General features: G+C 41.2%; 1 protein-coding gene across 4 annotated transcripts in view; it reads right to left on the bottom strand.

Moving 5' to 3' along the window:
* The window catches only part of LOC147012831 (claudin-10-like), a 62,376-nt gene that overhangs the window by 14,283 nt on the left and 35,919 nt on the right, over positions 1–12,174 (bottom strand). Inside the window, exon 6 of one of the 4 annotated variants that reach the window (XM_085854096.1) lies at positions 7,355–7,810. The exons of the other annotated variants lie outside the window; for them this stretch is intronic. Within the exon in view, the coding sequence (XP_085710222.1) occupies positions 7,743–7,810 (68 nt within the window). The 3' untranslated portion in view covers positions 7,355–7,742. Of the gene's footprint in view, positions 1–7,354; positions 7,811–12,174 lie in introns of those variants that run through there. 4 annotated transcript variants of the gene reach the window in all.

Genomic DNA, 12,174 nt, shown 5'->3' with positions numbered 1-12,174 from the left:
AAATTAGTGAATGGTGTCATTGCATAGCAGCTGACGTTGTTTTTCATGTCCATTCGAAAGAATACCGATATCTTCGAATACGTACACGTCGCGTGACTTTGAATTTTGCGAAAACTGCTTCATGTAGTTGCAAAATGATGATTTTCAAAATCTATCTCCTCCTACATTTCTTAAGTTATCTTGAATTTGATTGTGGCATATGAATCTATGGGACAATATCTAAATTTGGTCAGGCCGGATTTTCGATATTCGCTTTCGTTTTCGCGTCACGTGACTTCAAAGTTAGCCAAAAATCCCTCCTGACCTGAGAACACTACACCCTAGTAACAGGAACTCATGCTTGTAAAGGTCGTTCTCGTGCTTGGTATTCGTTAACTCTCGGTTTGTGACTCCTATTATACAATCTGCCTGCCTGTCCGCCCACAGCCCACCTGCCTGCCCATAGCATAGCTTTTTAGGTACCCCCACTAATAGCCGAATGTCCCCACCAAATCGGCAAATCGCCATAGGCCTAGGTCATAGAAGCTATCAGAATCGAAAAATATCGGATGGCATATCGTTATGTGTTTAATATACGTCAAAGTGCTGGAAAACAATAGACAGATCTCCATTGTTTTCCAGCACTTTGATATACGCCATCCTTCTTTTGACACGAATATTGATCGGCAGCCGACACGGCGGGACAGGTGTCCAGTCATATGAAGTTTTTACGGTGTTGTTGTGTTTTTGATATTTCCGGTGTTTAGCACTGCTTCGTCAAATAATCGCCATGTGCGATTGCGATATTTCCGGTTTCCTTCCGCGTTTATCTTATGTCGTACACATATAAACATTATTCCTGCATATAGTGCACAGTCATCGGTCGTCTTAGTCATCGGTTGGTCCAGTGGAGTCCACTGGAATATTCTGAACTGAACGAACAGAACTGTGGATAGTAAGAGTGAGTAGTGTGGTGTCGTCAGTGTTGTTGTTGCACTTTTTATAAGAGATTGGAAAACAAAAAGGCTAGGCCTACGTATCTACCCATCAAATCCACTGACTAACTGGTTTGTGTCGTAGTTGTCTGTCTGCCATTTGCTACTGTACCTACCTACTCTACAACATAGAGCGATAGTGATTATACCGCTGACAGGTCACATTTTTACTCTGATCTTCAAAAAACTTCCACCACCTGGTAGAGGTAGTGACGAACTGGAAGGATTTTGTTGTTGTTATTAGGTCAAAAGGTAATGGTCACAAAAATCGTGGATTTCCAACTGATTCACTTGATGTGTGTGTGTGTGTGTGTGTGTGTGTGTGTGTGTGTGTGTGTGTGTGTGTGTGTGTGTGTGTGTGTGTGTGTGTGTGTGTGTGTGTGTATGTATGTATATATATATATATATATATATATATATATATATATATATATATATATATATATATATATATATATATATATATTAATAAAGGGTGGGGCATTTATATCGGACACATTTGCAATCTTTCTCGCCGGAAGCGGTCTTGGCATAACTAATTTTTGTTTTACAGATAATACGTGAAAGTTTTTAATGATGGAGCACTTTAAATGCAATGAATTTTTTTTTTAATGCAATGAGCATGCCAATTTCACAAACAAGGTTATCATAACAGATTAGGCACACTTTGATTTGGCAGATTTAATTTCACCAGATTTCTTCCTATGGGGATTTCTGAAGGGCAAAGTTTATAAGGAACATACAACATCAATCGATGAATTGAAGGCAAACATCACTGCAACCATCCGCTCTATTGATCAAGAGACATTGCTTGCAGTAATAAACAATATGATGATCCGCTGTCGTGAATGCAAGAATTAGAAAGGGGCCCATTTGTCTGATGTAATTTTTAAGAAATAAAGAATCAAAATTGATTTTAAAAATTTGAAGTATGTGCCAATGTTGTATAGAAATTATATTTTATTTGGTTTAGAAACAAAAAAGACCCTGGGGACCCAAAAGACAAGATGATCCAACCCCCCCCCCCCACCTCCCTCCCCTCCCCAAAAACAACAAACAAACAAAAAAATAACAAAACCCAAATATCTAAAATGCCCAAAAGACACTGAAGCCCCAACAGACTCCAAGGACCCAAAAGATCCACAAGACCCCTAAACCGTTTTGACCCTTTAAGACCCCTTTTTACCTTTGAGACCCTTTCCACACTTTAGAGACCTTGAGATCCCTTCATCCTTTAGACGTTTTTTTTTTTACCCTTTTGACCTTGAGAACCTTTAGAGCTTTACACCTCTGGTCCTTTTGACCCCTAAACACCATTTACATCCCTTGCAGTTACACCCTCAGACAGCTTAGACCTTTGATCATTTCGAGCTTTAGACCATTTGGACATTTTTAGATCCTCGTGGAGGATCTCTAAGTCTTACTCACGTTGTTGTTCTTCCTCATCTTCTTCTTGTGGACTTTTTTGTTTCACAGCCTACAGTTTTCATCAAAACTTCCTGAAACTTGGCGTATATATGTAAAAATACCCTGCGCAGACATTAACCATCTCCGATTTTGAAAATTCGTCCTAGAAAAAAAAAGTTATGACGTCAAAATATCTCTGCTAATGGAAATCGCCTAAAAAATTATCTCCGAAACTAGGCAAGCTTTTTGAATTCTTTTTGCGGGAATCGAACAGAGCATTAGCCGAGATGAATTACCGCACATGATACATCACTATGACATTATATCAATTTTATGATGTCATTCCTATTTTTTGACATTTTTTGTTTCACAGCCCAGAGTTTTCATCGGATCTTCGTGAAACTTGCCATGTATATGCAGAAAGCCCAGGCGCAGGCAGTAACCATCTCCGATTTTGGAAATTCTTCCGAGAAAAAAGTTGACGTCATAATATCGCCGCTAATGGAAATTGCTGAGACCATTATCTCCGAAACTAGGCAAGCTGTTTGAATTTTGTTTGCGGGAATCAAGCTGGGCATTAGCACAGATAATTTATTGCAAACCTGATACATCACAATGACGTCATATTCGTTTTTATGACGTCATCATGAAGAGGACAAGGATCTTTGCTCATTTGAGCTTGTTATATTGCAAATAAATATAATATCACCAACATTACAAAAAAAACCATCTTGCCAAAAGGTGACCACGTGTGACTTCTTTAAGGTCACACTGAGGTGAACAGAGCTACTATCCACCAGGAGCGACTCCTTGAGGAATATCTGCCTACGAGAGATTCCGATGAGAATCGTTCTACAGAGTAACCATGAAAAATATGCGTTTGCCTCATAACGTCACCAAATGACGTCATAATGTCTCAAGCTTGACATATCTAGAAAGCACTCATCGAGGTGTTCAATTTGAGGTACTACACGATATGGTTCCTAAAACTTGAAAATTTGACCTTTGGGTCAAATATGTTTGACCTTGGGTGCTAACCATGAAGGTCAAGGCCAATCGCCATCAAAAATTAATCAGCTGAGCGCCAGACCATGAACTATATTCCCATGAAGTTTGAAGACGATCCGATCAAAATTACTCAAAAAATAAGGGTTTCGTCGACTCCCCTGATTTGCGACAAAGTGACCTTGACCTTTGACCTTGACCTCCAAAATTTTATGTCCTGAAAGGGACCTCTATAGACCTCTGATATACGAAGTTACAAAAATTTGCAATGAGAACTGTGCTCTGCAGAATTTTTTTTTCGTGATTACAGACAGAAAAAAAACAAAAAAACATACAAGCTGACTAACATATCTTGCAAAAACTTCGTTTTGGCAACATAATAAATTTGTACGAAAGAAATGGTTGTATTGTCATTGGTGTCAATCATGACAACAGCAAGTCTGTGACGTCAATCTCTCAAACAGCGTCTGGAGAAGTGAGCGTAGCGAGCCGATCCACACTAGTACTGCATATGTGTGCTATAAATGGATGAGGTGTGCGTGTGTGTGTGTGTGTGTGTGTGTGTGGGTGGCATGTTTTTTGCGGAGTTCTACTGGAGCTTTCTGATGCGAAATGTGATACACGGAAATGATCGTCATGATCTCCTGAGTTGATTAGGCTAACGAACTACAAATAACCCAGAATAATAATATCATGTTTTAAATGCAAGCCATGTCAAGGTGTATCGAGCACCTTAATAGGTCCTTTCATGGCATGGATTTCTAATTCTAAAATAAATTTCAAAAATAATAACATTGTAACAAAGCATATATTAATTAATACTAATGATATTCACAACAATAACAATATAAGTATCATTTGGCAATAATAATATGAATGTATAATCCTTGCCCTGGCCCAATCACAACGGGGCTGTGTGAAACACAAGCTAAAAATGCTCAAGCAGTGCAGCAGGTAGGTATGCTACAAGGCCGTGAAGACCAATGAAAATTTGGTCCAATGGACCAACGGACCACGAGAATTGAAAAACACGGGTGGCCGGTGAACCCTTGTCAATGTGAAGTCTTGGTCAACCCCTGTGAGCATGTCTATTAATTACGTACTGTTTGAATGTGAGTTTGACTGTTAGTCGGTCAAATAATTACTTATTGTTGGACCTTGACCACATCTATTAATTACAGACTATTGGAACATACCTTTTACTTTGGGACATGCTCATAAATTCTGTGTATAATTTTGCTGATGACACAAAAATCATTGGTCCAGTAAAAAGCCAAAGTCAAAATAGAAAAAAAAAATGCAAGACGATTTGAACGAAGCAAAAAAAAATGGTCAGACAAATGGCAACTCCTTTTCAACTCGGACAAATGCAAAGTACTACATGTCGGAAGATCAACCACACTAACAACTTATCAGATGAGTCTAATAGATTTACAGAAAGTACAAGAAGAGGAGGACTCAGTTCCTCAATTGTGCTCAGTTCCTCAATACTGATCACAGGCTTGTGGTCGCAAGTCTGAAGTTGCAGCTTAAATCCAGGAGAATGGTACGTACCATCCCAGCCAAGGCTGGATGTTGGCAAGCTCAAGGATGAGAGGGTAGCTGAGGAGTTTGCGAACAGGCCGAGTCTGAGTGCTTTGGGGAATCCTGAAAAGTTGTGGAGTGCCTTCAAGATAACTGTCCTTGATGTTGCCGGTGGATGTCTTGGAACACACTGAAGGGTGAATAAGAATTTTGTCTCTCAAGCGACCCTGGATACGGTTGACTAGAGTTACAGGACCAGGTTTAACGGCAGAGCTGAGCTGTTCAGGGAGCTGAGGCGTAAAACTGTACGAGCGCTAAGGGTGGACAAGGAGGCCTATGTGTGAGGAATCTGTGAGGTCCAGAGCTTTACCTGTGGTCAGGTGATTCTCGGCCTGCTTTCAGAGGAATTTGCACAATGCGTTCCTCCAAGCCCGTTTTCGTGTACTGCAGATAGAGCGTAGGTTAGAGAGCTCTTGAGAGAGGAGTCCGAAGTGAAGGCCCGCTGGACCGGTTACTTTGAGCGACTGTACCAGGCTGAACCACCAGCTAGCTGTTGAGTTGGATGTTAGGGGTGCAACTATCCCAATTGCTGACCCTCCAATCAAATGTGACCCACCTTAGTTTGTGGAAACACGGGCTGTGGTGAACCGGTTGAAATGGGATAAAGCTCCTGGGATCTGTGGTATCCATGTTGAACTTCTCAAGGCTGGTGGAAATGCTGTACTTGTGATGTTGCATGCAGTTCAGTGCTCTGCCTTGTACACAGGCATCATCCCAACTGATTGGAAGAGGGGCCTTATTGTCCCTCTCTGGAAAGTGAAGGATGATGGCCAGGACTGCAACAACAATCGAGGGGTGACGCTGCCCTGAGTGCTGGGCAAGGTCTTTGCTCGGATAATTATCGATTTGGTTCACCACCATCTACTTGAACACCAGTGTCCAGAGCAGTCAGGCTTTACACTAAAGAGGTCAACGATTGACCATATCCTTGCTCTTCGGATCCTCACCAAACACAGACGAGAGTTCCGGCAGGGGGCTGTTGCAGCCGATGTTGATCTCTACAAAGTATTCGATTCAGTGAATCAGGATGTACTCGAAGATTATTGGTCTCCGTGGGATGCCACTAAAACTGATCAATCTGAAGACTAAACTTTACTCTGGTACTGAGAGTGCTGTGAGATGAGGTGATACCATCTCTGACTTATTTCCAGTTTTCACTGGAGTTCGTCAGGGGTGTGTACTGGCCCCCACACTTTTCAGTGCTTGTTTGGACTGGATTCTGGGGAGGATGTCGGAGAGATCAAGCTGCCGTGCATTGTTTGGGAAGGTCAAGATCTCTGATCTTCATTTTGCAGATGATGCAGTTATCCTTGCGGAGATTCTGCATATCATTTTGGGGTCCCTCAAGGTGCTGAATGAGGAGTTTGAGCCACTGGGATTACGGGTTTTCTGGGTCAAAACGAAATTCCGGCTTTCAATGACATCTTGAATGCAGCCATCTTCGCTGTACCTGTTTGTGCTGAGGATGTTGAGGTCACGGAGAGCTTCACTTTCCTTGGCAGTGATAGTCATGTCTCTGCTGGCTGTGAGACAGAGGTCAATAAACATCTTGGTCGGGCCTGGGGAGTCATGGATTCACTGGATCATGGGGTGTGGTGCTGCCGGTACCTGAGCGGGAGGACGAAAGTCCGAGTCTTCATGTCCTTGGTGCTCCCAGTCTTGCTATATGGATGTGAGACTTGGACTCTGACCAGGGATCTGAGATGTAGAATTAATTCCTTTGGTACCAGGTCTCTTTGAAGAATCCTTGGCTATTGCTGGTCGGACATTGTGTCCAACGAGCAGTTGCTGAGATAGTCTCAAATGAGATTTGTTACCTGCATAGTCTGTCAGCGTCAGCTGCGGCTGTATGGACATGTGGCTCATTTTCCCGACGCTGATCCTCCTCACCAGATTCTCTCAGCGAGGGAGCCTCATGAGTGGAGGAGGCCAATGGACCAACCATGTGCCTCGTGGTTGCAGCAGGTTGATCAGCATCTCAAAGAGATAGGGATTGGCCAGGCATCTTGCCTGGGGGATGGCCTTACAGAGGCCCCTTGAGTACCGACGGAAAGTGGACGCAGCGACAAGCTTCTCCGGCGCATGCTCCCATACCTGACCTGACCTGACTCACTTGGAATTTCATAACTGAGGAGGTATGACAACAGAGTTGGACGACACAATCCTTGCTCTTTCAATTAATGAACCAATGCAACAGTTGATTAATATAAGCATGAATTACAACAGAATTAGTATAAGCAAACACAATGTAGTGCACAATGAGTACAACCTCAGGCATATTCATGGATTGTTGGACATGGAATATATCTTCAAAGACAAATGTAACCCCAGGCTAACTATCGTCCATTTTTAGCGTGGGAAAAAAGACATCCGAGACGTTCAGGTTCTGAGTCAATTCTTTATTAAACTGCAACTGTAAAAATTCTCAAAACCCCTTGCCGGGATACCCCATTAAACCAAGGCTAAAATATATTTACATTATTACCAAACCAAAGTCAAAATAATATGCCACCACATAGTCTTCAGGCCTTCAAGATGGCAGTCTGTGACTTATTCTTAATTTTGATCTCTTGTAATCTGTTCTTCTGCATTCAACTTCCTGTTTATCATCTACTGCTGTCATATTTTAATTTTCATTTTTGTTGCTCTCATTTTGTCACCCAACACCTCTTTGTAATTTTGTAATTCTCAATCCTCCAGTGTACTCAGCTCTTTAATGAGCTTTTATTGTCGTAAAGAAAAATAGGAAGAATTCAGGCAGCAGTTTGTTGATTAAATCAAAGTGAGTAAGTGCTTGTTTCTTCGTTGAAGATCTGAAAAGGCTTCCAACATTATGTTGACTGCGAAGATCAAGAGAAGTGGCAACACACAGTTACTCAATATCTCAAAACACACACACACACACACACACACACACACACACACACACGCACACACGCACACATGTACACACGCACACACATACACACACACACACGCATGCTCACACAATGTTCAGAAACATTGAAAACCGGGTCCATGAGCATAACCACCTGCATTCATGCAGTTGATACAGCACTTTTGATTTGACGCATTCCACTCCAGAATACTCCGCACGCATGTGAAGAAACCCTTGCAAATGTTGGTGTACAAGGCACCATAAATTATACTTTGTGTCGGACATAAGTATTCCATACTATAAAAGGAGCCCTGTGTCCGTCCGTGTGCATGCGAGTTCCATACCCCTCGATATCCTTATACCTCGACACTGCAAAGACCCCTTAATACCCTAAGACCATTAAGACCACAAAGACCCTTAAGGCCCTCAATACATTTTAAGACCCTAAACACCTGAAGAGCCTTTAAGACCCCCAAGACCCTTAATACTCATCAGACCCTTAATGGACCTAAGACCCATTAAACCCATTAGACCCCAAAGACCCTTTACAATTCCTAAGACCCTGGAGACTCTGTAGACCCCATTATAACCCTTAGACCCCTAGACCTTCTGTCTGAGTCATTCTGCAGTCATACTTGATTGTATGACCAGCCATAATCAAAAGGCCCCCATTAGTAGTACCAAGCTATAATAATAATGAAAATAATAATAATAATAATACCATTCCTTTCATGCCGTAAAGTCACATAGAGCTGCTGAGGCTATTTAATTGGCAAAGAGTACAGTCCTGGATGCGTCGCCACTCTGACGCAGGTTACCCCAAATAGTTAATACCCCAATACACTGGAACTTATTTCACTGACCTTGGAAGGATGACAGGCTGAGTCAACTCCCCAGGTGTTAATTCAACGGTAAACAGGGACCCTAACTCAGAACCCTAAGGTCCCAAGCCAGCCACCTTAACCACTAAACCAACACCAAGCTTAGTACCAAGCTATGATGGTGCAAAATATAATTAATTCATTAATTTTCTCTGTCTTTTTTTCAGGTTCTGCTCATATTGGTTGGTAGCATAGCGAAAAGTCCCACGTGGCAAAGAAAATGTAAGTCCCACATGGAAGAGGAAAAAGTCCCATGTGGAATAGGAAAAAGTCCCACGTGGAATAGGAAAAGTCCCACGTGGAATAGAAAAAAGTCCCACGTGGAATAGAAAAAAGTCCCATGTGGAATAGGAAAAAAGTCCCATGTGGAATAGGAAAAAAGTCCCACGTGGAATAGGAAAAAGTCCCACGTGGAATAGGAAAAAGTCCCACATGGAATAGGAAAAGTCCCACGTGGAATAGAAAAAAGTCCCACGTGGAATAGAAAAAAGTCCCACGTGGAATAGAAAAAAGTCCCACGTGGAATAGAAAAAAGTCCCACGTGGAATAGAAAAAAGTCCCACGTGGAATAGAAAAAAGTCCCACGTGGAATAGAAAAAAGTCCCACGTGGAATAGAAAAAAGTCCCACGTGGAATAGAAAAAAGTCCCACGTGGAATAGGAAAAAGTCCCACGTGGAATAGGAAAAAGTCCCACGTGGAATAGGAAAAAGTCCCACGTGGAATAGGAAAAAGTCCCACGTGGAATAGGAAAAAGTCCCACGTGGAATAGGAAAAAGTCCCACGTGGAATAGGAAAAAGTCCCACGTGGAATAGGAAAAAGTCCCATGTGGAATAGGAAAAAAAGTCCCACGTGGAATAGGAAAAAAAGTCCCACGTGGAATAGGAAAAAATCATACGTGGAATAGGAAAAAGTCATACGTGGAATAGGAAAAAGTCCCACGTGGAATAGGAAAAAGTCCCACGTGGAATAGGAAAAAGTCCCACGTGGAATAGGAAAAAGTCCCACGTGGAATAGGAAAAAGTCCCACGTGGAATAGGAAAAAGTCCCATGTGGAATAGGAAAAAAAGTCCCACGTGGAATAGGAAAAAAAGTCCCACGTGGAATAGGAAAAAAAGTCCCACGTGGAATAGGAAAAAATCATACGTGGAATAGGAAAAAATCATACGTGGAATAGGAAAAAGTCATACGTGGAATAGGAAAAAGTCCCACGTGGAATAGGAAAAAAAGTCCCACATGACAATGAGAAAACTGTGTCCATGACAACAATTTCACCCCATTATAATCAAATGTGATTTTTTTGTTTTTGGGTGATTTTATTATTGCCAAAACTCAGGAATTTTTCAAGACATCAGATTGAAACTTACACATTTTATTTGTATATATGAGGCCTGGCAAGGAGGAGTGATGTAAGCGACATTTTTTAATGATATGATGATGATAGGCTCGGATGATAGGGGTAGGGTTAAAATAGTGCGATATGGCATTAACTCCAAAATGGCCGATGTGGCACTGACATCACTCCTCCTCACGGCGTCTCATATGTGTAGTGTATGTGTATAAAATCTGGTCAAAATTAATCAAAGGTCAAGGTCACTGCCATCCAAAACATGTAAAACACCTATTAGGTGGCAATTTGAAAATGTATCAACCACATTTGTTATTCACAACATTCCATCATGTAAACCACTTGATAGATCATATTTTCCAAATTACCAAATTGCTGTTTCCGTGGCAACTCTTGTTTATTTGGATTTTTCAAGTATCGTGCTGTCACTAACGATAGTGGTAGTAGTAGTGTATATATATATATATATATATATATATATATATATATATATATATATATATATATATATATATATATATATATATATATATATATATATATATATTTTTTTTTTACATATATATATATATATATATATATATATATATATATATGTAAAATCACTAACAATAGTTCTTCTGAGCGGACTGCCATTGTCAATAAGATAAACATCTACCAGGTGCCATTGTCCACATTATCACTTTAACTTGAATTCCCGTTTCCACCAAGCCACACTCCAAAAAATCGCTTATTTGAAGTGAGACCCATTGGAGATGGGTACCCTGCTCATGTTAATTAAAATGGCTCACAAAGCTTCTGAAATAAGATGAAAATACTTGGAAAAGTACCTGAGAGAAAGGGCTGTGACTCTGCACGACAAAAGACTTGGATAACTTTCTCAGCTCACTGAACGGGAAGCTGCTTTTACTGCAAACTCCCGACCATGTGGGCCAGTGCAAGGTCCGAGTGGTCAGGCATGTGCTACACAAACCCCCGACAGTTTACTTGCTACCAGACGTTGAAGTGTGTGTTTGTGTTTGTTTGTTTTTGTGTGTGATATAATTTTTAGGAACAGTTGTTTGTGAAAAAAACAAGGTGTGTGTGTGTGTGTGTGTGTGTGTGTGTGTGTGTGTGTGTGTGTGTGTGTGTGTGTGTGTGTGTGTGTGTGTGTTTATATATTCATTGTGGCCCGAATTGTATTCACAGGAAATTTAAGGAAATCAATACCTCTCAGTCTCATCCACAAATATTTGTCATATTTCCTAGATTTCTGTAAGTTCAATTTTAATTAAGGAATACAATAATTATGGTTAACGATTTCAAAATTGCCAATCTTATGTTTAAAAGACTATTTGAATTACACATTTCACACTAGTAAAGGCAAGTTAAAAGTGCCCGGCGAGAAGAACCAAGTCACTACAAACACACAGCACATGCGTGAAACGCCTCGTTATCATTCATACATAATTTCGAAAATTCCGCATTCCACATGGATTTCCACAAAATACTGGAAGTGGCTTTGACTCGAGGGCATAAGGGTAACAAGGGAACTAGAGGAAGGAGGAAGCGATTCGGCCCATCATGCCGATGCCACATCAACACCAGACCAATTATATCCATCGAAACAACGTAATTTCATTGGGGGAATGAGGGAAGGAGTGGGGATGGAACAATGTGGCATGCCAAGTGATATCCCAGGGGTGCCAAAACAAAAATGGGGAAATGCGTTTATTTTAATGATTGAAATCATTTTTTTTAAAGGATTTTTTTTCTTTTTATCCAGTGGGGGGTGGTGGGGGAGGGGAGTTCGGCAAAGGCGGTTCTTGGTTGAAAAACACACAACATCAACCACACACAAACCGTTGACGAGCCCCTTACAGACGCAACACTCCGCACAGATGTACACAATCAGCCATCCATGCTTGAGCTACTTTAAAGTACTGCCAATATCCCTACACCCTTATATGTCCAATGCTTCTCGGTAACTATCTAATTCCAATTTAAACTTATCTAATCTTTGTACTGCCACTGCCTTTCCAGGGGGACCATTCACTACTCTGAGTGTAGACCCTGCCTTACTACTGTCTTAGCTCTCCTCTTCTTTACTCTCAGGCTA

This window comes from Eptatretus burgeri, chromosome 14, assembly GCF_056783735.1.
Source record: "Eptatretus burgeri isolate ZD-2024b chromosome 14, Ebu_testis_v1, whole genome shotgun sequence".
Taxonomy (NCBI): domain Eukaryota; kingdom Metazoa; phylum Chordata; class Myxini; order Myxiniformes; family Myxinidae; genus Eptatretus; species Eptatretus burgeri.
This window is presented reverse-complemented; position numbering and strand designations above follow the sequence as displayed.